At 40.9% G+C, this 27624-nt stretch overlaps 1 protein-coding gene across 1 annotated transcript in view; it reads right to left on the bottom strand.

Moving 5' to 3' along the window:
• TPH2 (tryptophan hydroxylase 2) overlaps positions 1–27624 on the bottom strand; it is an 88214-nt gene that overhangs the window by 6055 nt on the left and 54535 nt on the right. The window contains exon 9 of the mRNA XM_036866423.1: positions 3959–4054. Within this exon, the coding sequence (XP_036722318.1) occupies positions 3959–4054 (96 nt within the window). The remainder of the gene's footprint in view (positions 1–3958; positions 4055–27624) is intronic.

The raw sequence follows: 27624 nt of genomic DNA, 5'->3' as shown, positions 1-27624 counted from the left end.
GTGGCTGTAAATACAAATGATTGTAATAAATATAAGGCTGTTCTGTGAAGGCTGATGAAAAGCTCTATAGAAGCAGTGCAATAAATTCACCATGCAAGGATATCCTAAAACTAAAGCCAAAATATAATAATAATTAAAATTTTAAGAACCACCAGCTTTGTCCAAACCTGAAAAGCAGAACAGATGTATTTGTATGTGATATTCCAGCAACTCCTATGGGGTAGGTGCTAAAGGCTATTTACCAAAAAAAATCTAATCTCTGCCCTTAAGGAAACAAAGAACTAGACTTTACCCTTACCCATGAAAAAGAAGGAGAGATTGCCTTTTGCTTTGAGATGGATTAACTTTTTGAGATAAGACTCAGCCAACTCATCGATTAGCAATCAGTTGCTTACCACCTCGTGTGAACAAGATCTCCTCACTGTTGCTTCTCCAAGGGAACTGGATTCAGCAAAGACCCACATTCATCACTTTCTTAGACCTTCCCTTCTAGAGACTCCAAGTTTCTTGAAATCTGAACTTTCAATTTTGAGTTTGTTGAATAAAATAAATGAATAAATGAGTGAATAAAAATTTTTTAATGAGAGACTTAAATAGTTAGGTCAACTCTGAGATAGAGAGAAAAAGAACATTAAAGGAAAGACACATACTAGACTGTGGGTGAACAGCAAGCAATTATTCTATTTTCAACCTTTTTTTAAAGTCAGTTTTCCAGATGATCTAGCTCATTAGTAACTGTTCCCCACAGTGATGAAGGTATGGAAAGGCCCTTCCCAAATACATTTTTGGAATTCATAAAAGTACATCACAGAAAAAATAATTAGAACAAGAGAGAGAGCAATCATTGCTGAGATTTTTAAAAAATTGTCTTTACAGTTATCAGATTTATGTTAGCTTTTATAAGCATTTCCATATTTATTTTTTTCTCTCTTCAAAGATAAAAAATAAGCACTGTCAAAAAATAAGAGGGAGGGCTTCCCTGGTGGCACAGTGGTTAAGAATCTGCCTGCCAATGCAGGGGACACGGGTTCGAGCCCTGGTCTGGGAAGATCCCACATGCCGCGGAGCGGCTGGTTCCGTGAGCCACAACTACTGAGCCTGCGCGTCTGGAGCCTGTGCTCCGTAACGGGAGAGGCCGCGACAGTGAGAGGCCCGCGCACCGCGATGAAGAGTGGCCCCCGCTTGCCACAACTAGAGAAAGCCCCCACACAGAAACGAAGACCCAACACAGCCAAAAATAAATAAATAAATAAATTTATTTTAAAAAATAAATAAATAAGAGGGAAAAATGAAAGCTATCCTTCAAACTATAGATATACTACTTGGAAGTGCTTGGCCAGCTCTGACGTGCAACATTTACACTCTGAAAACTTAGCCTCTTAAAGCACACATTTAAAAATGTGTTCAGTTCAAGGAAAGAAGATGAACTGTGCATAGTTATGTAAAAATTATAAGGACTACACCAAAACCTCCAACAACTTACCCGAGACCTACATATGGGCTATAATTGGAACAGCAAAAACACATTTTACCACAAGAGGTAACTGCATTAGAAACTGTAAGTGGGTTTGCACAGGAATTATTATAATGCTATTAATAAAGTTATCCCCACCTGGGCTCAGAACTGTCATTTGTTCTTCCAAATAAAAGTTGGACAGATGTATTCACAAACGCTGGGGGAAGGCTCTGGACGCTGACACCGAGCGGGGCAGGGATGGGGTGAGGGTAAAGCTAAGACTCTAAGGAAAGGTCTCATGTTACGTATTCTCTGTGAACAGTCAGAAGACATTTCATATAGAAGGAATTTCTGAGTTGTAAAAATGGTCTAAAGTAGCAATCATAGGGATGTTGGGAGTGTTGAAATTTGGGAATGGAAGAATGCTAATGACCAGAGGTGATGGACCAGAACAAGAAGATTCACAGCAGACAATGCCCTTCACATGTTTCTGGCTAATTTCCATTTCCAGACGATTCGGTCCATACCAACAGGAACAAAAACAACAGATTCACCCCAGTGCTGCCTCCACATGCCTCATTAACCAGACCAGAGGACCCTGCTGAAAGTTGGGGCAATAAGAGAGATTTGCTTCTTTTGCTGCTGGTATCATTTATAAGCCCTCTGAAGAGAATGTAAATAGATGTAGCTCAAGAGCCACATAATTTTCTGACTAATTCTTTTCTCAGGGAAATCAAGAAAACATCTATAGAAGACATGGGTCTTACAGATATATGACATCATGCTATTGCTGTGGGCTTTGAGATTAACCCCAAATGGATTTTTTTGTTGTTGAGAATTTAGTTAAAAAAAAAAAAAAAAAAAAAATTTAACACATTACATCAGGCTTTTGTTACATTAAATATTATCATCTATTCCAGCCAGGCAGGGCCTCAGGCAGCTCCCTTAATGGGCCAGGCTTTGAGTAGAGCACACACACTGCTATCTGCTGATTGATTCAGCATCTCATCCGCCCCTTATTCATCCTTCCCACTCCTCCAGAATCAGCGTGGGCAGTAGGACCCTCATCAGGAAGCCTTCCCAGGCATGGGCTAAAATGTGCCAGGCACATTTGTCACACTGTCTGTATTATCTTGGTCGTTTATCTCCTGCACTAGAATGTAACCTCCTTGATAACAGGGATCCCAGGCAATAGGGCCTAATGGTCAAGGGCTTGGATCCTGGAGCCTAGACTGCCTGGACTCGGGACCACCTCCAACACTTATTAGCTGTGTGACCTTGAACAAGCTCCTTAATGTCTTTATACCTCAGTTTTCTCATCTGTGATAATGGTGTTACTTATCCCATTGGGTTGTTATGAGAATTAAGTGGGTTAATATGTTTAAAGCACCTAAAATACTAAAGTCTATTTAAGTGTCTTTTGAGGCAGTTGTTATCTTCTTCATATTCTTATTCTTCATCATCATTATTTGTCCTTGTAGCCTCAGTGCCTGGCATGGTACATGGCGCATAGTAGATGCTCAACCAAATATTTGTGGAATGAATGAATGAATGAAGTCATAAAGTGAATGGACTCAATGAAACTACAGTTAAATTGCATCTTTCAAAAGTACAAACATCTAAAAAGTTCCAGTAATCATATATATCCCAGTTACATTATGTAAGGATAATAAATACTCAAAATAAAAACCCTAGGATCGTCCATAATCCTGACCTTAGTCTGAATAATCAAAGAAAGATTAAATTATTTTCAGTACCATTTCCAGATTACATATCACAATGCATTCTAAATTCATCAAAACTTGCTATCCCCCAGTGGTATACAGAGAGCAATTCTTAAGTAACCAGAATATTTAAATGATCAGAATGCCCCAGACTCCAACATTTCTGAATAAATGATTATTTTACTGTATTTTAAGGCAAAAAAAAAAAAAAAAAGCATCCCTTAGGCATCACTACACATATTAGATACCTCTTGGACCACATATTTATTTAGGTGGTTTTTTTTTTTATTGTATATGCCCATAAATGTTTGAATTTACATTAATTCTGAAGAAGCTAAAATAACCTCTGATTCCCCTTTGGGAAGCAGATGCTGGGGAATCCATGGGAGCCGTGGGGATGACAGAAATGAGAGAGGCCAAGCCACCCTTCCAAGGGAATTTCAATTAGTAGGATCACTGCTAGCTCAGTGCCCACTTTTCAGCAGTAAATTTAGGCCAGTCATCTGTTACCCAACATTTGAGCATACATTTGTCATTCCTGTTGATTCGTGCACATGGCTGCTCATCCATTTGAGTCACACCACAAACCCAGAAAGGCATGACCCATTTTCAGAAGTGCAAAAAGTTAGGTCAGCACCCACATATGAGGTACCAAATCCCCTGTACTAAATATTTATGGGGTATCTGCGAGTAGAGAGACTCAGACAGACAAATCAATATTTTCCATGACCTTGAACCAGTTTGCTTGGGAAGGATACTTTCGTTTACAGCTTCATACCTTTAATTCTCCGATGGAGGAAAGCAGTCCAGCTCCATAAGCTCGCAGTTGCCCTTCTTGCTTGCAAAGGCCAAACTCAATAGTGAAGAAATAGCACTGAAAAAGAAGTGGAAACACATCCAGTGAACTGGGCAATAAGTTCTTCTGTAAAATAAAATGGCACCCAAAATAAAATGGTACACTCTGCATAATTTCTTCAGCACTGTCAATTAAAACGCATTTAAGTCAAGAAGATTTATTGACATTTATTGCCTAATAATCCCTCCCTAGTTTAAAGGTAAATGGAAAAAGTATTAACTACTAAGAGCCTTATGCCTCCTGGATTCAGAAACCCTATGAGTCAAATCATAGTCCTTGCAATGACTCTAAAATTTAAAAAACCACAGATCTAGAAAGAATGAATATGTCACAGTGATAATGCCAGAAGAATATGCTACTATATTTTTTTTTTTTTTTTTTTTTTTTAGAAATTCACGTTCTTTTATTTATTTATTTATTTATTTATGACTGTGTTGGGTCTTCGTTTCTGTGCTAGGGCTTTCTCTAATTGCGGCAAGTGGGGACCACTCTTCATCGCGGTGCGCGGGCCTCTCACCATCGCGGCCTCTCTTGTTGCGGAGCACAGGCTCCAGACGCGCAGGCTCAGTAGTTGTGGCTCACGGGCCCAGTTGCTCCGTGGCATGTGGGATCTTCCCAGACCAGGGCTCGAACCCGTGTCCCCTGCACTGGCAGGCAGACTCTCAACCACTGCGCCACCAGGGAAGCCCTATGCTACTATATTTAATAAGTTGCGGTTCAGTAGCACCGTGTAAATGTGGAAAAATAACTTGGAGTTCAGTAATCCTAAACTGATTTTTGCAGTTTGTTTATTCATTCAACAAACATTTGTTGAGTACCTACTATGTGCCAATGCTTGGTAAAGAATTGTGGTGAAGAAACCAGGAAAGAGCAAGAAAACAAGTATATACCTACCAAATTACCATTTTCTTAGCGAACTCTTAAATGGATACCTATGTATGCACTTACATGTATACATATACATTAAATACATATAGTAAGAACCATTTCATTGGCCCGAGTTTTACCATCATCAACTACTACAGCTTCCCCAAGATATTAAAATCTACTCTTGCTTCTGTTGAGTTCCTAGGAAATCAACCTAGACAGGCAGAAATCTCCATACAACCAAAAAACTCACGACTCTTGAGAGGGGCTGAAATTACACAATTTGTGCTCCGAGAGGAAAGTGAGAAGCTGACAATGAGCAATAAAAAATTTCATCAAATTAACACTGTCCTGCATTAGTGATGATGGAGCAATGAAGGGGCTGAGAAAGAGAATGTAGACACCCCTGAAAAGGAGCAGAAAATACTAATTATTTCTAGCCCATGGCTATTTGCCCTATTTTTATCTGGAGATTAAGATGTCCCTTGGTTCTGGAGGGTTTTATATTTTTATTATGTGTGGACGATCTCTGAAGTTGAGTGGTCAATGCTCTGCAGCCCTGGGCTGGACCCGAAGGCCTGGTCATCCCAGGTCATGGAGCTGAGCCTCCAGAGGCAAAATTTCCTTTCTTGATTCATCTCCCGAAGAGGCGAAAATTACAGCCCTTCCTACCCTGTCACCACCCACAGCACCCAGCGGCACCACCTCTTACTCTGTTCTGACTTGTCTTTCTTCTCTGTCACATCACTTTTTTGACGTGGTCTTGATGTATGAAATATACTATTTGCCGTCTGTCTCCCCCCACTAAACCATCCGCTCCATGAGAACAGTATCACCGTCTGTTCATCTAGAGCAGAGTTTCCCAGTCTCAGCAGTGCTCTGACACGTTGCGCTGGATAACTCTTTGCTGCAGGGGGCTACTCTGCACACTGGAGGATATTTAGCAGCACCCTGGTTCTGTCCCCTAGATGCCAGTAGCACCCCCCCCACCCCATTTGCAACGACCAATAACGTCTCCAGACATTGAAAAATGTTCCCAGAGGGGCAACATCGCTCCTGGCTGAGAACAACTGACACAGACCAGTGCCAGAAACATAATAAGAGCTCAGTAAATATCCGGTGAATAAATAAACAAACAGTGAATGAAGTATTTCTAAATTAGGCTTTTTGTGTGACAGCAGGACCTGGAGGAAAGACACACACAAGGAGGCCTGAGTCCTAGTCTTACCCCTGCTTCTAATTAGCTCTGTGACCACAACCTCTCTGGGTTGTAGTTTTCCTGCCTATGACGTCTATTCATTCGTCTACTTATTCTACAGACACTCCTACAAACCTGTTAAATGCCAGACTCCGCTCTAGCAGAGAACAAGGGGACAAAGTTCCCCGACCCATGAAGCAGGTATGCTCCTGGGATGAGACAAGTAACAACAATAACAACAAAAATCAACATACAGGATGCATGTCAGGTGAAATCTGCTATATAAATCTGCTGTATAAATAATAATATCATGTAACTGTCAGAGAGCAAGCAGAGGATATGGCTGTTTTAGATGGAGGAATCAGGGAAAGCCTCTCTGCCGGAGTGATCTTTAAGCTGCAATCTGCTTGAAAATGGCCCTTTCTTTAAGAAAATGAACAAGCCAGCTGTACAAAGACCTAGGGGAAAAAGTGTTCCCAGCAAAGGAAATAGCAAATGCAAAGGCCCTGAGGCACGGATAGATGTGTATTTCCAAGGGTGTCGGGAAGATATTGGAAGGTTTTAGGCTGGAGAGAGATGTGTTCTGATTTCATTTCCAAAAGATCACGCTGGTGCTGGGTAAAGAATAGATTGTAGGGGCAAGAGTGGAAGCAGAGAGACCAGTTGGAAGGCAGTGGCAGTCAAGACAAGGGTGGTGAGCGACTTAGAGGATGACTTGGGCCAGGGATAGCAGGGGGTTGGGAGAACTCAGTATCACAGAGGCCTCATGAGAAGAACCAAAATAAGAGATGTGAAAATGTGTTGAAAAGTTAAAATACAGAGGATGAAATGTACAGCATAGGGAATACAGTCAATAATATTGTAATAACTTTGTATGGTGACAGATGGTAACTAGACTTATCTGGTGATCATTTTGTAATGTATAGAAACAATGAATCATTACATTGTACACATGAAACTAACATAATATTGTAAGTCAAATATACTTCAATTACAAAAAATAAAGAAATGTTAAAATACAGCCCTCAAGTCTGTCCTCCAAAAAATTTTGCACAGTCCTGGGCACAGTGGAGAAGCGATCATACAGTCATAGAACAGGAAGCCTGGACGTTCAGCCTCTTACTTTACCAAAAGGAAAACTCAGGTTTAAGGAGATGAAGTGATTTACCCAGGACCAGTCTAGATGGTGATATTTAAGAGATCTAGAGCTCAGTGTTTTATGAGCTCAACATCTGTCACATTTTAAAGTTTCCAGGTAAAAGATTAATAGATGCATGATTTTTTCCTTACAACCAAAAAAATGGGGAAATGAAAGGCTAAATCAGGAAAACTAGAATCTCATGACATCTTCTTAGTATGTCTTTGGCTGATTTCTCTAATTTGTATTGCATTTATAGCACATGATGTGAAATCCTTGGAGCCTTAACGTTGAATACAGAAGAGTTTGTGAAAAAATGTGCTCTCAAGTTCAAAAGCCTCCAGAATAGTACACATATGGAGCCAGCTACAGGAGCATTTAGGTCAGCCTATTATGTGCATTTTTAATTTTCCTTACGCTGTATCAATGCATACATAATGCGCGGTCATGGTTATGATCCAAATCAAAGCAGGCTGAGAGAGCCCCTGAGAAAATCTGGTGCACCATTCTCATGGTCCTCACCTAGATCTGGCATCCCGTCCTAGTGTGAGGCAGGGATTACAAGGTCTGCATCAACTCGGCTAAAAATTCCAAGCTAAATCTATCAGTGTGTCTTCGATCCTTGTGCTTCTAGAATCAGGGTAACCTCAGAGGCAAGAGCCACTGGGTGTCTTCTTTCCCGTTGCTTAGAATGCTCTCTGGCCCCATCCCTCATCTGGGAATCCTTCCAGAAACTCTGACCTTACACAGTTCCATCTGCTCATCCCCTAGCTGCCTTTCCCTCTGGTTTCCTGCTGTCCTCGACCAAGGAATGAGCCTAGATGCTCCTTCTACAGCCTCCTCTCACCAGAGAATTAGACCTTTCACCTTGAGATAGCTTTCCATTTGCAGCTCCATGTGTGGCTAACAGATAAAGAGGGATGATAAAATGTACCTGAAGCTCGGGTGTTGGCAAAATTTGAATTATGGACTTGCTCAGGATCATTTTTCCCTTTCTGTTTCTAATGCCTCAAAATGCATAAGGTATAGATCTCAAAATGCAGAAGACCCTGGGCACGATCACTAATGGGGAGGAGGGGGCAATTGCACGTGTCTTCTGCCTGGTTTTAAGTGCAAAGCCTGCTTAGAGTTGGACTGGATGACCCCTGGAGACCCTTCAAAATCCAAGGGTAGCTAATTGCTTCTTGAAATTTTAAGAAAATATAATTTGTTTTCCTCAGAGCACTTGCCATATGTGGATCTGTAATATATTCCCAAGAGATTTACCAAATAAATATCCTACCTATTATCAAAAAAAAAAAAAAAAACCCACAAAAAATTAAAAACCTGAGCCCTATAAGAATTCCTGTAAAAGAGGATTGCAGAGTCTTGGCCACTAATGTCTTTTAAACAGAAACAAACAATAATACTAAGACTAACACCTCCCAAATTGAAGGGTACCTTTCATCAAAGCTGATGTTCATGAATTCCAAGTTCTACATACCACTAATTATAAGTGATTATTTATAAATATTTTATTCGAATATAATTACATATAATCATTAACTGAAAACCAAAACAGGAATGATATATCGGACCTCTTCCCTAGAAGAAAAGCAGAGTCATTTACATACACATAGTCATTAAGCAGAAGGTCTGAGTGACGATCCGAGATCCAAACACGGCTGTGGAACACAGCCACGGGATCAGCTAGCAGGGAGTGTGCTTAAAGAAAATGAGATAGGTCGCCCAATGCTGCCATCTTCCGATCACTACTGGTAGTGCACCACTCTCGCAACAGTTCTGGCCTAGCCAAATGGGCATTGTGAGAGCGGGAAGGAACATCGTCCAGAGACACTGAACACACCAACAAAATCCACCTGGTCCCACACAGTGATTTACAAAAGGACACGATGCAACATCCTTCTTACGTTTGGTGTTAGGTACCTGAAGCTCTTGCTAAGGCACATACCATACTCCAATTAAAGAGATGTACACCTTTCTCAAATTCTTGGTGAAAAAGAATTTATTGTTCCAATTTTCCTCTGGAAGGGTCCTGTTGCCTCCCAGTTCCCCAACTCTCTGCATCCTTTGAAATAATTATATAACCTCTTCCTGAGAGTCAGTCTGTATTCTTAAATTGGATTAAAATGGTACGCAAAGTCCTAGGAAGACAGCCAGGTATCCTACTTCTTTTACTTTGTCCGGGAAAGTGGTCTATACACATCATTTAATAAATGCCTGAGTGAGTGAGTCAGTGAGTCAGCGAGTGATGTATATTCTCTACTACCTTCACTAAAAATATGATCTTTTCAAACTGATAATATATACTTCTAAGTAATTGCATACATCATTCCACATCTAGAATTCCATCATCCACATATGCAGGACAGACAGGAACCAAGAAGTTAGCAAAGAATGTCGGAAACGGCCCTAACTGAGATGTGCTAAACATAACAAAAGGTTATGTGCTAAATTTGATTTGCTTTACACGTAAAAGAATCCCTCAGGCCCTCACCCAGACCCCATTTATCCTTATCTAGTACACAGTTCAAATAAACTTCAGTTATGTAGCTTCTAAGCCCACACCCTAACATGAGAGGGGAACAAGAAAAATATACCAAAAGCAGATCCAACAACTCAAAAAGGACAGAAATACAATATTTGGTGTTTGACTAAACAACCCTAAACACTTCCATACTTGAAGTTTTCACTAAACAACCGAATTCAATCACGACAGTAAGACATCAAAATAATAGGAAAACTTAGCCAGTAGAGCTGCAGTTTAACAAAGTGTTTGCACTATGTCATCTTACTGCAAATCTGCTCCCTTCCTACTAACTTGATAGAGTAGTTACTATTTTTTCCATTGTACTGATGGGAAAGCTGAGTCTCAATGATCAAGGGATCTGCCCAGATTCCTCGACCCATGGTTGGCAGAGCTAGGAGTCAAACACCAGTTTCCTAACTTCAGATCCCACCTTGTTTCCTCATCAGCAAGTGCACTTACAGGTGCAGAGCCACTACCAGCCCGTCAAACTAGCACAACAGTCCCTGTTGCTGAAATACTGAACTACCTCCAGAATGGGTATAAATAGCTATGACTCCACACTCCCCAAGTGCCCCCAGCCAGCCACGCTGCCCCAGCCCTCTCCTGGGTTCTGTTCCCCCTACCCTCCCCAGCACCACCACTTCTTCATGATCGAGAAAATAAGGTCTCAACACCCATGAAGCTGGGGCCTAGAGGACCCGGCTCCCACACAAGTGTGACGAGCATCGTTCTATTTGGTACCCATGTCATAACAAGAGGATCAGTCCCAGAAAGGAAGAATGCTATGCAAAGATGTTCTTACACCAGGGATCTGCACCTCAGTAAGTGCAGATAAAAACACAGAAAAAGAGCCACGTGTCTCACAGCCTTCTTTTCTCTCACATCTTTCCATCAAACAACCAGCATGTCAAAGAATACACTTGAAAAACTGTTGAACCAGTGAAGAGGGTCCAAGATCCCAACCCACTCACTCCTCTACCATGAATCCCCAGCTACTAGAGTCTGGATTTTAGCCACATCAAATTTCAGCTTACAAGCAGCAAGTACCTTCTCACCTTTGGCCACAATTCCCTTAATCTTGATTAAACTGCAAATAATAATAGGATTGGAACAGAAATGAGGCTTGATAGCTAAGGGGGAAACTTTGAAACAGAACTGCTAAGGCAATACTGTACAAATCCACACCGGGAAACGAAAGTGAAAATGGAGGCTGCCCTGCTTAAGCCATGGAAGTCACCACGCAAATGTCACAAGATAGAAAACTTCTCACCAGGCATCAATTTTTGTTGTTGTTTCTTTGACCATTTAAACTGCCAGGAGTCACACATAAAGCCAAATCACACTAGGGTGCAATGATTACCGCCCCCACCCCGGGCTTTGTTTGCAGAGCAAGGGTTACTGGCTAGAGACATTCTCTGGAACTGGGCTTCAAAAGATAGCAGAAAGGGGGATTTTGCAGGCCTCATTAGTTTACTCTGGGCTACTCCTGTGTGAAACAAAAGTATAAGAAATGCTAGAAACTTAGAGCTGGAAGACATTGGTTTTTTGCAGTCCTGGGCTATAGCCGCTCTGTAACCACTGGGCCCTCGCACCCCATCTCGAAGCCTCCCCTTGGCCAAAGGAAGCCACCCACTATGTGTTCACAGATTCGAGGGTCAGTCACTGTCTACATCCTAGGGATTATTGTTCAGATGCCTTGCAGGATTGTCTCCACACTCATATTTTCCACGAGCCTCTAAATGAAAACCACTATAGCTCTTGGCAGATCACAACTTAATCAATACATTTTTTAAATTTATACTTGTTCAATTCTACTGTGCCGAGCTCTACTTGAGATTACAAAAATAGCTAAAGATATGGTCTCTATGCTCAAGAAAGGTACAATACAAAAAAAAATAAAAAGAAAGGTACCATACAAACGAGTAGACAAGACTAATATAAAAATAACAGCAACAACAGTAATAATAATGTCCTGTTGTTTTAATCCTACCATAAACTTCTGTCAAATTGCAGTGTGCTTATCTGTCTCAGAAGACGAGGAATATGAAGTTTATGTTGGACTTTTTGAAGGATAAGTGGGATCTCAGAGGGATTTCAGGAAGAGAGGAAGTTGTTGGAAAGAGTAATATCGAGGGGCTGGGGGAGGGGAGTGATTTCTGGGAACCCAAAATGCAAATCGTAGGAAGTTAAAGGTAAATCAAAGTATAGAATGGACCAGATCACAGGCTCCACTTGAACGGTAGAGACTGTCTCCTTCATCAGTGGTTCTCCTCAAGCCAAGACAGACAAAAACAAGCTGAGAAAAAGAAGAGGGTTGGGATTTGAGTATGTTCTGTCTGCTAGAAAACAATGACCCTGAATTGTGAAAAGAGCAATTAAGAACAGCCATGGAATGAATTAAAATGTAAAAACCTAAGCTCTGAGGAAACATTACGGCAAACCTTGTGGAAAATTGATCATCATATACAAAAGGCACATCCGTAGGGAGGAAAAAGAAGCGTCAGCAGAAGACAACTTTTAGTGAAGAATACATTGACATAGGCGATTTTCAGCAGCACTGTTTTAGTTAGGACTTTTCTGTGTGTTTCTTAACTACCCTTTCCTATAACTTTTTGGTTGCTTTCAGGAACAAATGGATGATTTGTTTAAGTGCCCTCTGGCCATTTCAGTTTTATTGCCCCTTCTTCAGCTTATCTGAGAGCATTTTCAACTTCAAAGGAGACCATGTGACTTAGTATCATTTAACACTTACTAGTTTTTACATCAGGCTTTAATGGTATTTTTTAATTAAAAACAAGACAGAGAAAAAAGAAACATCTCTCACCCCTGGCGTCCTGCTCAAGGACTAACAGAATGACAAGCTTTCACTTCCTATCAGGGCCACCTGAGCCGCTGGTCCACCCCTAAAACTCCGACAGGATCCACTCTAAGACACTCCACCCCCAGGGCGCAATGTCAGGTCACGATGGCCATATGGTGGCCCAATTACAAACTTGCGCTGTCGCCACCAGCCTAGAGTACAGGTCCATAGTTCATATGGCAGAAAAGACCCTCAAGGACCTTAGGGCCCCGGCCTCCTCCAGCCCCCTCCAGCCCCCTCCCTCCCTATTGCCCACCCCCCAGCCCCTCCCGCCCAGGGAACTGCACAATTTGCAATTGTGCAGATGGACACGCTCTTTTCAGCTTCCCATCTAGCCCTTCGCACACCACCCTCGCTCTGCCTGCGATGTTCTTGTCATTGCTCAGCCCCTTTGCCGAATTCCTGCTGGTCTGCCAGATGAGGTGCCCTTCTTCTACCATCAGTGTTGTACTTCTGGATCCAGAAAGAAATCTCCAGTCTTCTTGCCTCTCCCTCCACCAGACTCTGAGGTCAGGGACAGGGTCTGACTTGTTTTCGTTGTTGTTTCATGGCTAGTCTCTAGCCCCCTGCCTGACATGTAGCAGGTGCTTAGCAAATATTGAAGGAAGGGAGGAAATAGTGAAGCAAGAAGAATTTCCTAGCAGGCTAAGCCAACAGGGTCCATGCCAATCTTCCAGATCAGTAACTACTACCCTCAGCACATTTTCCAACATTACAGACATTTCGAAAAGATGAAAACCCATCTACTGTAGCCATCAAATCACTTTTTACTTATTGCTTCAGAAATAGATCAGTCCCTTGACCTCTCTCTATGCCCCATTCGACAAAAGCCAATGGGCCTCTGAGCCAGTGAGGAAGGGAGGAACCGGCCTTCTCGCAGGCCTTCAGGAGCCAGGATGACGTCTGATTGGCAGGTATCTCCTGCGGAAGCTCAGCAATCTTGTGGTTAAGTGGCTTCGTGACAAGGAACAACTCTGAAAATTCGCCAGTTCTGACATCTGGATCCTCATCCAAAAACATAGGGGGGAAAGTTTTTCAGTTTGCTGTTTCTAAGACTGGAAACGAGTCAAGAAAAACGCTAACTATGCTTGGTCGGGGTACGGGTGAGTTTGTGATCAATCCCGCCCTTGAAGCGCCTCACTGCCCAGACTGCTCAGAATTAGCACCCACGAGGAATTTCTATCAGCATCCCTGCCTGGACCTTCATTTAGCACATGATGACACATGAGATCAGACAGATGCTATTTTCTCCTGGAGATGAATTTGGGAGATGACCATCCGTCCAATTCCGTTTTCCACAAAAGTCTGTGGCTCTTTAAAAAAGGGCATTAGGAATACAAATAAGCTTCTTTTGAATGTCTTGTGAACCTGCTGGTATTTGGGTTCACAAATCAAAAGCTGGTCTTATATTCAGAATTACTGCTTGGACCCTAGATGTAGTACGTGAGCCTCCATAACAAAGCGATTCACAGAGTTTGGCTCTTCTTTTAGAGAAATTCCATCTTTTTTCCAAACGACCCTTTGTTGAACTTACTGTGTAACTAGCTACCTTGAAATGGCTCAACTTCACTCTGAGGACACAGACACACACACACCCTTCATTTTCGTACCGGGTGCATGGATCAGCGGTCCGTGTATGTGTGTGCTTTAATCTACTTTGCACAGAAGACCTACTGAAGCAAATGCTATAGGTTTGGAAGTGCCCAAGAACTGACTTTTATAACCTAAGCAACTCTGAGCTCCTTGAAGGAGAAGAAAACTGATGAGCACATTCTCATGCATTCATCCTTTGGCACGCCTTAAAATGTTCTGCATCAAATCACACATTCTCCCCAGATGTGGTGATTTGAAAGGTCAGCTCTCGAATGCCTGTATGAAAAAGGAGGTTCTTACTGACTCCCTAGTAAGCTGAGGGTAGTCACCACCACTTTTAGAGGGTCGTTTTATTTTTATCCCTGTGTTAGGAAAAGCAACGCCCTCCCAGACTTTAGGACTAAAAAGCTGGCATTTTCTCACCTATTTATTTCCAGGCAAGACCCAGAGTCTTGCAAAATGATTATATGTCTGAAAACTGGAGAGAAAAGTACGTTTAACAGGGAGAGCCATTTTTACCACCCCATTGCACTAAGCTGTCCTCTATATTAAGCTTTTATTAATGAAGTCATGTTTCTTTTCCCTTCACTAACCAACACCACTACCATCATCATCTCTCACACTCAGAGTCAACACTAACCATCTATATGTGCAAATGGGGTTGGAAAGACTTACCTATGAACTGGGGTCCCTGTGACAACAAGGGTCTATAGGTAATTGAACCTCTAGACAGAATTTCAGCTCAGTTGAGCTCCCCTACCTCTAATAATCACTGCCAATTACTGAAACCTACACTCTACCACCAAGCTAAACACCTTACATCATGCTCATCACCACCCCCAGAGGCAGGCAATGTGAAGGTAACATAATATGGTGGTTTGAGAGCTTGACTTTGGAGCGAAAGACCAAGGTTCAAAGGCAGGCTCTGCCATTTCCTTGACCTTAGGAAAGTTACTTAGCCTTTCTGAGTCTTAGGTTCCTTGTCTGTAAAATGGAGAAAAATAAATGAATAACTAACATTCATTGAATTCTTACTATGTACCAGCGCTAAATCCCACCCCCCCCCCATTTTACCAATGGGAAGACTGAGGCTTAGGTTGAGCTACTTGGGCAAGTTTGGGGGCAACAGAGCTGGGCTGGAATCAGTTGTGCCTGACCCCCAATGGCCATGTTGCTTGTACTGTACCATACTGTTTGCCTCTGCTCTCGGTGACTGCAGGCCCTAGAATTGATGTTTATGTCACCTTTGTGACAGCTGAGCTTGGTGTGTGCCAGGAAAGATAGGGGCCTGTCTAGCTTGCCTACAGTCATCCTTGCCTGGCTTGCACTGGTTAGGTGCCTTCAGTCTAGGGTGTGGACCCTAGATCAGTCAAGCAGCACATCAGAGACCTACCCGGGGCCAGTGAGGAACACACACTAGAAACCAGCCATAACAGGAAGCCCAGTCTTCTGAGCCTTGCCAGTGGGCAACAGCACCGCAACTAACCCAGCTCAGGAGAGCTGAGACTACAGTAAACGAGGCTGGGCTGAAAATTAAATACATCATGTTTATGCTAAAAGGACATATTACACAGCACAAAACCAAATACTACCTAGTATTGCTTTAAACTACAGCAATCTACTTACATTGGATACAGATGCATTATTTGATGGGCACAAAAAAGATTTGGAAAAGGATAGTGAGAATTCATGAGACAGTAAACTTGAAATATTTTGGTGTCTCATGAGACGCTTTTTAACCAAACTTACCCTCTGGCTCTGGCTACCAAGAGAACTGGTATGTTTGCTGCTGCCTAGAACGCCATTCCCTCTGTTCTTTCTACCGTCCCCTGATCAATAGAGTCCCCTGATCAGTAAAGGGCAGGTGATTGGAGATGAAATTTCACTTCCCAACTCAGTATCATGTATCCCATCTAATGGGGGCAGCAACTCAGCGCTTGCCAGGTGTGTCCTTGGGTAAAGGCAGTCTGACTGCCAGAGGTGCTGGTCTTTTCAAGAGAAGCTAGGAATCTAGATGGTCATGTGATGGCCTCTGAAGTGGAAATGCAGGCCATTTTTTAAGTTTAATCAAGGTGTAGACTCTATTTATTTTTCTCACAGACATTAACCAGAGCAGAGGACTCTAATTTGTAATCCCTTTAGAGGGTAGCATGATTTAAAGAGCCCGAATCCCACTTCTGTCACAATAACTTGCCTCCAGGACACGAAGCACACGTCTCTGCTGCCTCAGCTGATCACACCTTGCCTTGACATCCTAAACTCCTGAGAAGTGGGTTGGTGCACCAGGTCAGGATGCAGAAAATCTAGTAGCTCAGTCTCTGCCATTACTGTACTGTATGATTTGGGACAAGTCATTTCACTTGTCTAAGTCTCCCTTTATTCATTTATAAAATGGAGATTCCTTTCCTTGCCAAATTTTTACTGGGCACCAATTTTGTGTATAGCACCATGTGGATACCAAGGAGTGTGCTACGGGATAATAATATGAGTCCTGCCTATCTTGAAGTGCCACTGTGAGACTCAAATGAATAAACACATGTCAAATGCTAAATCAATGTAAGAGCTGAAATTTAGGTGAAGGTTCCCTGCTCTGAGGTGATTAAGACCATGGTCATGTTCATGGCTGACTCGTCCCCTGTCTCAGGACTCTGATTCTACAGAGAGACCCCTTCTGGATAGGCGACGGCAGGCTTAATTACAGGTCAACAGTTCCTGAAACCCAACTGAAGGCACTTTGCAATATGAAGAAAGTCTGTTAAGATGCAAATGTTCCCTGAAGTATTAACATCTAGTCTCTCAGTAAGCATATATAACAGCAAATTGAAAAATAATAACTTGACTGCTGAGAAAGTCTTCCCCCAGGAAACTACTTTTGATCATCCATTCCTCTCCCTGAACCTGACCCAAGCGCCCTCCTTTCTCTGTCTTTGCACTTAAGTTATATTTAAATCCTTATCTGTGGGACTTCCCTGGTGGTCCAATGGTTGAGACTTCGCCTTCTAATGCAGGGGGTGTGGGTTCCATCCCTGGTAGGGGAACCAAGATCCCACATGCCTCAGGGCCAAAAAAACAAAACATGAAACAGAAGCAATATTGTAACAAATTCAGTAAAGACTTTAAAAATGGTCCACATCAAAAAAAAAAAGAAAAATCTTAATAAATAAATAAATCCTTATCTGTATCTCTCACTAAACTGCAAGTCCCCAAGAAGCAGGACCACACCTACCTGTTTTACAGTTGAATTCCTGATGCCTGACACATAGTAGATGCTCATTCACTGAATGAATAAATGAACACACCATAATTGATTCTATCAGAGCTATGGAAAAGATATGCAGTAGAAATCCAGCAAGGTCATGCCTTTGCTAAACATCTGTGCAAAGAAGCAGAGTCCAGTGGCCCTTTCTAGCCAGTTATAGCCATGACTTTTATCTTGGAAGAACTCTTCTTAATTAGATTTGAGAGAAGAAAAGGTGAACAGCGCAATAACAGTGTTTATGAGAGCTAAACGTTTCTGAAGTATGTTATTTTAAGGTATCTCCCCTTGGTTTATTACAGAGAACTTTCAATCCTTGCTAGTTAGACACCAACCTAGGACCTCTGTGCATAAATATGGAGACACATTCAAAACTAGAGCAAACAACATCTTTTGGAACTCTTCCAATAACTTCCTTACATACTTTTGTGTTAATGCAGCCATCTTACCGCCAAACTGCGAACACCTGGCTTAAATTCTCAGGAACTTGAACTCATAAGGAGTGAGCAGCCAAGATTTGAAACCCCAAATTTACGGCTTTCTTGAGTCATTCAGGGAGTGCTGCATGTACCAATGAACAGCACCACTCCTAATCTGCTTGAAAAGTTCAGTCAGGAATTCCTATTTCACGTGCGGTCACTGGCACAAACAATATTTATTCATTTGTTTTCCCCGGCGGTTTCCTGCAACTTGCCTTTCTCTGTGTTCGCTCAGGGGAGGTATGCTATTAACTCAGGGGAGGCCTCCTCCATCTCTAGGCAGAAGCTTGACATCATTCAGATGAGGCCTTACCTTTATTATTTATGGTTAAAACATTTTACATTGCAAAGCAGCACGCTGGCTCCACCTAAAACCCCTTTGTAATATAAACTGCAGAGTCTGCATTTCAGAAGGGAAAACCCGAGCTATTGAAAGTTAGAGAATTAACCAGTGTCACCCCGAAGAGTAGAAATACTCTCCAGGGACCTTTCCTGCACTTGAGTCTTACTGATGTGGCCACCTAGATGCCTATGAGTGCAATCATGTCAAATACACTAGCTCACATTTATTGAACACATCTCTGTGCTAAGCAGCTTTACAATGCATTATTTCATTAATCCCCAATAGAGCTACAAGACTTGATATCTTATTATTCTCGTTTTAAAGATGAAGAAACTAAGGCACAGAGAGGTTAACTAACTTAGCCAAGGTTACCCAGCCAGGAAGTGATAGAGCTGGATGTGAAGCCACGTAATTTGACCCTAAAGCCTGCACTCTGAATACCTGCTACACTATACTGCCTCGCTAGCCAGTCCCTAAAGCGCACAGGCTCAAGGAAAACCACCTAGTGTCGTATATAGGAGGGTTCACTCTATTTCATTCCAGCTTTCCCTTTTCCTCCCTACCTGTATGATTATCTGAGATCATGTGCTATGGGGAAGGATGTTCATGATCTTACCCAAAAAAAGAACAGTAAGAGGGGTGAATATTCATTAGACAAAAGTAGCACTCACTAATGGGGACAAGAAAAATGCAAAATTTGAAGACTGAAGATTAAAATATATATGAAAACCAAATTTTAATTTTAAAAAGTGCTATGTGCTAACTTTTTTCTCAAAAAAATAAAAGGAAAAGCAAACAAAACACATTAGCTACATCTGATGTTCACTAAAACACATTGCAACTTACCTGAGTGAGAAGTCATAAACCCCATATTTCTAGAGTACTTCCAATTTATTCTTTCTTCTGTTGGTGTAAAAGATAAAGTCTCTCCTGACAGCACAAGTGTTTGATAAATGGATGAACATCTTGCTGCTTCTTTTTCCAAAGCCAAGACTCCCCTTTACTAAGTTCTTATTTGACGTGGCAAAATGACTTTTCAGAAAAACTAGGAGGCTATATACCAAAATGTTAACACTGGTTATTGCTGCTGTGATGTTACAAATGATCTTTATACTCTTTTCCTTGCTTATCCATTTTTAAAAATTTTCTACAATGAATATGTGTCATTTTTGTAATAAGGAAGAGAAACGAAGGTTTTTGTAAAGATCTGTAAAGACTTCTCAGTAAAGGAGTCCCTAATTCACCCTGCCGTCTCTTCATTGCTAAGGGAATAGGTTTTTTTCCAGTTTTATTGAGGTATAATCGACATACTTCACTGTATAAATTTAAGGTGTACAGCATAATGGTTTGACTTACATATACTGTGAAATGATAAGCGCAAGAAGTTTAGTTAGCATCTATCATCTCATATAGATACAGTAAAAAAGAAAAAGCAAAAAAAAAATGTGTTTCCTTGTGGTGAGAATTCTTAGGATTCTTAGGATTGAAAACTTTCATGATTTTATATGGACACTATAAAGGACAGACTTTCAGACTCTGAAAAGAATGATGAGGGCCTGAGGTGATGTATTCCTCCCCACCCTCCCAGCATTTCTTACTTACACCTAGTCTGTACCGAAGCCCTCAAATGAGAGCATTTCCATTTTCTGGGAGATCTTTCCCCAGTATGATATCCACCCATCAGAAATATTCCAGAAATGCCCATCCTTACAGTGACAAATACATAAAATTCTAAGCAAATTACAATATTCCTACAAAGGGAGCAAAGAGATTTTTAATCACTGTGTGTTCAATCTCACGTCGCTTTTCTTATAATTCTTTCATTCATTGTGGCTCATAATGTACAGTAATACATTTTACATCTACTAAATGTGTTCTGGGTTTTTATATCACAGTTCAGAAGAATAGCTTTGGAAATCCTTTTGACTCCTTTATTTGAAAACTACATTTGTGGAATGGGGTAATTAAATTCCTATAGTTCGATATAACATTACCTCGGCTATTCTTCTTCATAAAGAAAATTTCAACCATCTCTCTCTGCTTCTGCTAGAAATGGAATTACACCACAGATATTTCTGTTAATACAAGTCTAAGATTTTGAAAACCTAATTTACTGTAGTTAAATCAGAAAATTCCTTCTTTTGTACATCTTTATGGAAATTAAAATGACTGCACAAATCTTCTGTGCTTGAAGAATGCGTTCCATCTTACTCTGAGAAGAGAAAGTAAGGAGGATTCAATGTCAGGGCTTTTGAATCACAGGAGGAAGTTAGCTCTGGATGAGGATCCAGAGGATTTAGGGACTTGACATGACTTTGAAATTATTTAATCAACAATATAACTCCTTTAGTGCAGTTAGGATTTGAGGGGTGATGGTGAGATCGAGTAGTCTCATACGTGGGAATGATAATGGCACAGCATACATCACAAAAGTATTTCATCTCATTTGCTCCTCATTCAGCATCAAGTGGTAGAAGAACATCTCCATTTTAAAGAAGACATTTGAAGCACGAACAGGGAATGTAATTTGTCCCTGAGTACAAGATCAAGAAGTAACAAAGCTGGCACTCAGATCATCAAAATACAAGAGACAACAAGTGTTGGCAAGGATGCAGAGAAAAGAGAACACTTGTGCACTATTGGTGGGAATGTAAATTATTGCAGCCACTCAGGAAAACAGTATGGAGGTTCCTCAAAAACTTGAAAACAGAACTAGCATATGATCCAACAATTCTACTTCTGGGTATATAACCAAAGGAAATGAAAACAATATTTCTAAGAGCTATCTGCACTCCCATGTTTATTGCAGCATTATTCAAAATAGCCAAAATATGAAAACAACCTATGTGTCCATCAGTGGATGAACAGATAAAAACCTGGTATATATATATATAATGGAGTATTATTCAGCCATGAGAAAGAAGGAAATCCTGCCATTTGTGACAACACGGATAGACCTTGAAGGTATTACACTAAGTAAAATAAGTCAGACAGAGAAAGACAAATACTGTTTGATATCACTTATATGTGGAATCTAAAAAAGCTGAACTCGGACTTCCCTGGTGGCGCAGTCGTTAAGAATCCACCTGCCAATGCAGGGGACAGGGGTTCGAGCCCTGGTCCGGGAAGATCCCACATGCCACAGAGCAACTAAGCCCGTGCGCCACAACTACTGAGCCTGTGCTCTAGAACCCACAAGCCACAACTACTGAGCCTGAGTGCTGCAACTATTGAAGCCCGCGTGCCTAGAGCCCGTGCTCCACAACAAGAGAAGCCACTGCAGTGAGAAGCCCGCGCACCGCAACGAAGAATAGCCCCCGCTCGCTGCAACTAGAGAAAGCCCGTGTGCAGCAACAAAGACCCAACACAGCCATAAATAAACAAACAAATAAATAGATAAATTTATAAAAAAAGCTGAACTCATAGAAACACAAAGTAGAATGGTGGTTACCAGAAGATGGGGGTTGGGGGGAAAGGGGAGATATTGGTCAAAGGATAGAAACCTCCAGTTATAAGATAAATAAGTTCTGGGGATCTAATGTACAGTATGCTGACAATAGTTAATAACACTGTATTATATACTTGAAAGTTGCTGAAAGAGTAGATCTTAAATGTTCTCACCCCAAAAAAGAAATGGTAATTATATGAGGTGATGCAGGTGTTAGCTAACGCTGTCATGGTAATCATTCTAAAATAGATAAGTATATCAAATCAACATATTGTACACCTTAAACTTAAATAATGTCGTTAAGTCAGTTATTTCTCAATAAAGCTAGAAAAAAACAAAGCTGGCACTCAAACCCCGCTGGGATCACTTCAGGTTCAGACCCTTCCTACCACATTCCACCACACCACACCCCATACTCCCCATCAGAACATCCTACTAGCATCTTCATCAAGTTCTGAGACTCCAACTGCTGACTTGCAATGCTACTGTAAGGATAAAATCAAGTGGGCACAGAGCTTAGCACACAGAGAATGAACAGTTACCAAAGCAGCTCTATTTTTATGAGTTTCCAAATATCTAAAATAGGTTGTTGGGGTTTTTTTTCCTCATCTGCAGTTTTATGATATCTCTCTGAGGCCCCTAGGATACAGTTACAAATGATGAAGAAAGATTTGAGTTGCAAAAAATGTACAACTATTCCGGATTGAAAATAGATTTGTTTCTAAACATAGTGAGCAATGTAGAGCTCACTTTTTAATTCCAAATAATGGTGGTATTCTCATCATAATATAAATAGATGACAAACACCTGTAATGTCAACAATGAATATTGTAAGTGAAACATATACAGCTAGAGCAAAATACCTTTAGCTCCAATATCAAAGATCTCAAAAGAGAGTATAGACAGAAGGAAGTGTGGCCTTGGAGCACTCAGGTAGAAAAAGACCAAGGGAGGGGGTAGTGAAAACAATGACAAAGGACAGAAGTGAAGTTCTAAGGGGCTAGTTAAAGAAATACAGTGCTCCTTGCAAGGCAAGACCACTTTTCTATATGCACAGAAGACATAAAAGTGAAAGTAATGAGTTGGAATAGATATTATTAACTTTTAATTAAGTTACTCTTGGAAATAACACACAAACTCATCATCCACCCAAACATCTCAATTAAGAATGTATAAAAGTGCAGTCCTTCCAGCTTTTTGTCAGCTTTGTATCAAATGATCCAAATAGCTGAACTAGTTCAAAGACTCTACATGGAATAAATAAGCCTGGGGCTTATTTTGAGCTTTCTGTAGAGATACTAAAATGGTCATTTTTAATGTCATCCATCTTCAGAAAGAAGTAGAGTTGGGCATAAGTCTTTTAAAAGCCGAAAGTTCCCCACCTCCAGCCAGGTAGGCAAGGTCATGAGAGACCGGGAAACAAGCTAAGGTCCTCCACAGACAGGAAAACATTAATTAGGAATTCATAAACTAAGGTTACCTTTACAATTATACTTCTAATGTGAATTATAGTCAATTGTTAGTTTAAGGCTGACTGTATATTTCATAACTGCTCTCAGCATGAAAAAAGTCCTGTTTATACCTGGAAATTCAAACACACTTGATTCATGGCCATCAAAAACCCCAAACAACGCAAACTTTTTACTTGGAACTAATAAATTATTTGCTTTGATAAAGTACAAACAGAACCCTATATTACTAATTTTTTGACAGCCCTTTCCTATAAAAAAATTAGCTGGTGATCAGGTCTCTGCTCACAGTGACTTTCACCCTTTTAAAAAATATTCTAGACTCATATCTCTTAAACTGTGCTCCTTGGAATATTAATAGCTTGGGATGCTAATATGTCTTCCATAAAAAGAGACTTCGGCGACCATATAACGTACTTTCTTAATTTTCAAGTTCACATTTCAACATTTCTAAAATGGAGCTTCTTACAAACAATGTCAAAAAATTTTGCTAGTTGAATCTTTTTCCCCTTTAAAAAAAAAACTATTAAATTAATTTAATGGCATCTTAAAATGGAGGGAACATGGTCAGTTTGTAGAAATAAAATTTTTATCACTTATACGATTCGCTCTGCACATTATCTTATTAAAGGCCCTGAAAATCCTATACTTTGAAAACAAAGCTGTTTACTTCACTTAACCCAGTTTTTCCCAAATATATTTGCCCATTGATCCCTTCTGGCATAGAACTCATAGTAACATTTCATGAGACTAATGTTCTGGGGACACATTCTGGTTACTCCTTCATTACCCTTGGCCAAGACACTTTGCTCATCAGCTTTACCAAGACCCAGTGACAGAAGCCCTTCATCAGGAAGTGAAGGTAAACATGTTTTGGGATTGACAGAACTGAGTGGATAACCTAAAACTCTCTGTAGAGGGAAAATTCCAAATGGGCCAGAGGCCGATTTATTCTGCTTGGGAAACATCTGTGGTGTATTCCTACTGATTGCTTTCTCCAACAAATGATGCACAGCTTTGTCTGTTTCAAATGCCTTTATGATGTGAGAAGTGAATAGACTGAATTGAAGCCATCTGCATCATAGGATGGGACACAGTGTTTGGTGAAAGGCGTCCCTTTACATTTCCTAACATTTGGGGAAAGAGAAATCAATAATTTTCTAGGACTAGTTCCTAAATTTACCTGATCAGCAAGTTCCTGTTTGTGCACTCCTGTAAAATTGAATGATATAAGTCATATGGCAAAATAGCAGGCGGCAGGAGAGTGTGAGAGCAGACATACAAAATGGAAGCAGTGACATGGCACTCAGAGATACAAAGGTGCATTTTTGGGCCCAGAATAAGTCCTAAATAAACTCATGTCACACCGCACAATATTTACCTGGCAATACCCTATTAAGCTTAGTTTTTAGCAAAAGTATTGAATATGGAAATAAAGCTAAAAGCTTACCACATGCCTTTTGAAAGACATTCTCAAGCATTGTCTAACAGGTGCACCTGTGTAACGGTCACCCGCTTCTCTTGAACGAGGAGCATCAGCATTACCTGGGATCTTATCAGAAATGCCAGATCTCAGGCCCCATTCCAGACCTACTTGGCCAGAATCTGACTCGTAACAAGATCCCTAGGTTATTTTATACACATTACCATTGGAAAAACGCTGGTCTAGGGAATATACCCTTTGTCTGACTCCCTATTTATATTGACTGAGGCCCAGATGCTGTTAATTTTATGAAGATTGATAAACTGCAAGTTATTTTTGTCCGCTAGACATGCAAATGACTTCTGCCTGGTAGAAAAGATAACTTCAAGGTTACAGTTCTTTGCCCTGTAGAACATAAAACATTTCGCACCTTGTTCCAGGCTTCTTTCTTTCAGTGACTAGATAGTCTGTCTCTCAAATTCTTCTTTGAGCTACATTTACCACCTTGCTTTTCCCTCATGACCGAGTTAAATAAATCTTTGCCACATGCTCAGCATATATGTATGACAGTCATGCTTGTGACTGTTTAAAGTTGTAATTCAAAACCAGTCACCTCTCAATAGCAGTAAGATACTTATTTCTAGTGAAGATGGTAATAGCCGTCCTTTCGTGGGAAAAATAGTCAGTTGTCCAGTAAGCAGTAATTGAGAACGTCCAATATGATATACAGATGAATCTAGCATGGGCTGGTCACTCAGCATGGTATAGTATAACGTATAATCTAACTTTAAATACAAGGGCTGGCAACTGAGAGCCTAGAGTTCCGGTTCAGCTTGCAAACATGATTTGCAGCCAAAGAACATTTTGTTTTATTTTCATTTTTGAATTCGAAGGCCTTTAGGTGCAATGTAATGTGTCTTCTCTCGTTCTCCACAGGCTCCAGTACTCCTTGTTATCTTCTATCAGGCTATTTCACACATACTGGCTACCTGTCTGGCCCCTGAAGGCACTTACGATTACCGTCCTTAAAGAAGACACTAATCTATTAAATCCATGTAAGCCAGTACTACAGTGGGAAATGGCTGGTCTGAAAATTACAGCACACGCTATGCAACCCTTTTGGGGCCTATTTTTGCATATCTGTCACGCACAGACCCTGGACAGCTACGATGAGTATGAAAAGGGTGCAGCTGCCAAATTCAGCGGCCTTATTCATTATCCACCAGAGGGCAAATTATTTACGTGTATAACAATGCATTTCACATACAGTCACCAAGCATCATCATCAACTTCTTCAGATACAAAAGAGTTTCATTTAAACGGTTCTCAGGGAGTAGACACCATTGCCCACATAAAACAGCAGAGATAGCTTCATTCTCAAAAATGAGCATTATTAAAATGTCAAAATAAATATCATGCAGAAATATAGCAAGAAGAGGCAGTAGGTATAGGCAATCACCTAGTCCCTCTGAAATCAGACCCAGAAGTTCAGAAGCAGCTTTGAACAAAACAAGAGTTTGGCGGCGCCCCTTAGGCTTGGGGGAGGCTGTATTCTGCCTTAGATGGATTGGTTGACAGCACATCACAGAAAGTTATTAAGTGTCTACTTTCACCAGGCATGACTCTCTTTTTCATAAGTGCTTGAGTTCACTAAACAAGGAAAAGCAGGCACTCTACAAACAGAGTCATTAATAATATAAATCTCACCTAGAGTAAAAGAATAATATGGGCTGTCTCATTGTTCTGCATAAATAGTGATTTCTGTGGTTTTCCATTTGTCCTCTCTATGGATTTTTCTCCTGTGGTGCATCTCATCTCTCATTTTATTCTAGTACTTTTTCAGGAGACTTAATGAACACGACTTGGAGGAAATCAGCTAATAATACCTCCATTTCTCATCTGGACAGCCAAGAGGCCTCGCTAACCACCACTCTTCCCCTACCATTGGACTTTTTACCCCTCCCAGTGAGGGCTTATCTCTTAATCTCTTAGTCCTTGCAATGGGGTCATTAAATTGGTCTTCTAGCTTCAGTATATGGCTTGACAGTCCTTAATATGCATGCCATCCGGTAGGTTATTTATTCCTGGGTTTACTGTGAAACTGCCTGGCTGGAATCTGTGTTTTCTTTCAAAACCAACTTCCAGCAGTTTTCTATTCACTTTGTTTTTAACTGAGGGCTGGGATGTGGTTCTAGAAGTCAAAGGCAGGTACAGCATCATTTCAGAAAAAAGCCTCCGTAGCTTCCTCACACTGTGAGCCCATCTTCCTCCGTATTCTTCCCATCACATGGAAAAAGCTTTCCAAATGTCTCCTTGGTCTGCAAAACGCTTTCCAAAGTAAATGGGCAGTCTATAAAATTGGAAAATATTGGACCTGCAAGGCTTGTGAGAGACAGAAAATCAAAGAGAGCTGAGGTAGGGGCAACATGCAACATCAGGAAAAGAGAAATGAGTAGATCAGGCAAGACCTTGGTGAGGCACCACCCCCAGCCCGAACTTCTCCACTGCATTTACAAGTCTTTCAAAAGCATTTCAGTCTTTTGAAAGTTTATACTCTCTTTGGTGTAAACTTTCAAAAGACTTAAAGTCAAAGCCACCATGAGGTTCCAGACATGTTGGCTCCCTTGGGAGACTCTTGATCCTCCCTAACCTGTCACCAATTATTTCTATACAGAGAAGAACCTCTCTGCTGGTCCCTGCCCGATTCTGAGCCCCGGTCTCCGACAATGAACTCAGAATTCACACACACTTAGAAGACTGACCTTAAATCCACTTCTCCTACACATCTGCTTATGTACGTAAATAAAAGTTAACACTGACTCTGGGTTTTCTGTATTTTTGTGTACTAGATCATGAGTTCTTTGAAGTAAGTACAACTTCTTTGTCTTTTCCCTATTCCTACCTCATGGTACCTAGGATTCTTTAGCCACTTAAAGAACATCTGTTGACTCGAATTGGCTTCTACAGAAAAGCAGGTACATTCT

This window comes from Balaenoptera musculus, chromosome 10 (assembly GCF_009873245.2).
Source record: "Balaenoptera musculus isolate JJ_BM4_2016_0621 chromosome 10, mBalMus1.pri.v3, whole genome shotgun sequence".
Taxonomy (NCBI): domain Eukaryota; kingdom Metazoa; phylum Chordata; class Mammalia; order Artiodactyla; family Balaenopteridae; genus Balaenoptera; species Balaenoptera musculus.
The sequence above is the reverse complement of the archived record's forward strand: the minus strand, read 5'-3'. Positions and strand labels throughout refer to the sequence as shown.